Below are 1,429 nucleotides of genomic sequence, written 5' to 3' on the forward strand. Positions count from 1 at the left end.
TTCCGAGGTCCCTTCCAGCCCTAATGTCTATGAAATCTTTGCCCTGTACACAGATCAGGGGGCATGTGCTCCTCAGGTCTCTCCCATGGTGCCAGCAGCAGCGGGAGCCCCCCTGTACTGAGCAAGCCGCCCAGGCTCTGAGCATCGCACCACCCGCCCTGGGGCCCTGTTCATCCCTGCCTCTGCCCCACTCCCTCCCTCACTGTGGGGGCCCCCGATCTGCAACCCCCCTCATGCCCCTTCTCCTTCCCTGATTTACCCGCTGTGGTGGGCAGTGCTTTGCATGCTGTCTGCCTGCAATCCTGGCCCCCTGCAGGCTCTGTGTCTGTGTGTGCCCCTCCCCACCCACTGTAGCAGCCCATGCCTAGGCTGCCCTGTGGCCGTCCATGCTGCCTCGTGTTTGAGGGGGCTAAGCTTTCCACAACCTATGCTTGCACCCCTTAAAAATCGTGGTGTGGGGCAAGTTTCATGGCTTCCATGCAGTCCGCAAAATTGCGATTTTCTCAGGGCCCTGCTTATGAGCAAGTCAGCTTTCAAAGGACACTGAGACCAAATCACATCTGCTAAAAAAGCAACCAAGAACCTTACATAATGGGGGAGGGCCTATTTTGACTGAAGTAGACAAGTGCTTGAGAGCTATGAATTTTATTCTCTGAAGCTTCCCAGCACTGGCCAGGTTTGAGAAGGACACCCCCTTGGTAAAGAAGGAGGTGGAGTTGCTGTAGGCTACACAAGTCTCATTCTGGGAAGATGCATACAAATATCCCTAATCAGATCTGCCAAATCTCAAGATACAGACCTCCTAATGTTGAAGAGGGTCTTTGGTGCACCTTGGTTTGCAATAATCAAGATACTTTACTTACCAAGTTAGACATGCCTTATTCTGTCATATTAACCCCAAACTCTTTCAGAGGCCATGTTCATATACTTCATACCCTTAGTAATAATTTTGTTGGCCAAATTCTTCCCTTGCAGACACCTCTGCAGCCTCAGCCTTCAGTGCGGGGTGCACAGATGTAACCGATTAGAACACACCGAATGAAGTCAACATGAAACAATCCTCTTCCTTTAAAAAAACCACATTCCCTCCTCTCCAAAGCTAACCCAGCCCCATCTCCCTAGCCTCACTGACACTGAGCACTAAAATGAACCTTCCTCTCCAGCAGGCTGCCCAGTCATCCCAGCTGTCCTTGGCAAGGCAATGTAGTGGACCAACACCACAGGGTCAAGTCATGTCATAACAGCAGGTGGGGAGTGCGGAGCAGGACCTGCTGTGCCACACAGAAACCAAACTGACCCCTATTTTCAGTGACCAAAAACTCTTTCTACCTACCCCCCAGAACAAGAGGCAAACCACAGCCCCTTGGAAATTAAGGCATCCCCATACCACCACTGCCACATGGTAAGGAGCTAGTTTCATGCTTTAAAG

The 1,429-nt window shown here is 51.4% G+C and overlaps 1 protein-coding gene across 2 annotated transcripts in view; it reads right to left on the reverse strand.

Moving 5' to 3' along the window:
* PUS3 (pseudouridylate synthase 3) overlaps positions 1-1,429 on the reverse strand; it is a 29,460-nt gene that overhangs the window by 17,066 nt on the left and 10,965 nt on the right. Inside the window, exon 1 of one of the 2 annotated variants that reach the window (XM_019508808.1) lies at positions 1,334-1,420. The exons of the other annotated variant lie outside the window; for it this stretch is intronic. Within the exon in view, the coding sequence (XP_019364353.1) occupies positions 1,334-1,420 (87 nt within the window). Of the gene's footprint in view, positions 1-1,333; positions 1,421-1,429 lie in introns of those variants that run through there. 2 annotated transcript variants of the gene reach the window in all.

This window comes from Gavialis gangeticus, unplaced genomic scaffold (assembly GCF_001723915.1).
Source record: "Gavialis gangeticus isolate Ggan-Ray unplaced genomic scaffold, GavGan_comp1, whole genome shotgun sequence".
Lineage (NCBI taxonomy): Eukaryota > Metazoa > Chordata > Crocodylia > Gavialidae > Gavialis > Gavialis gangeticus.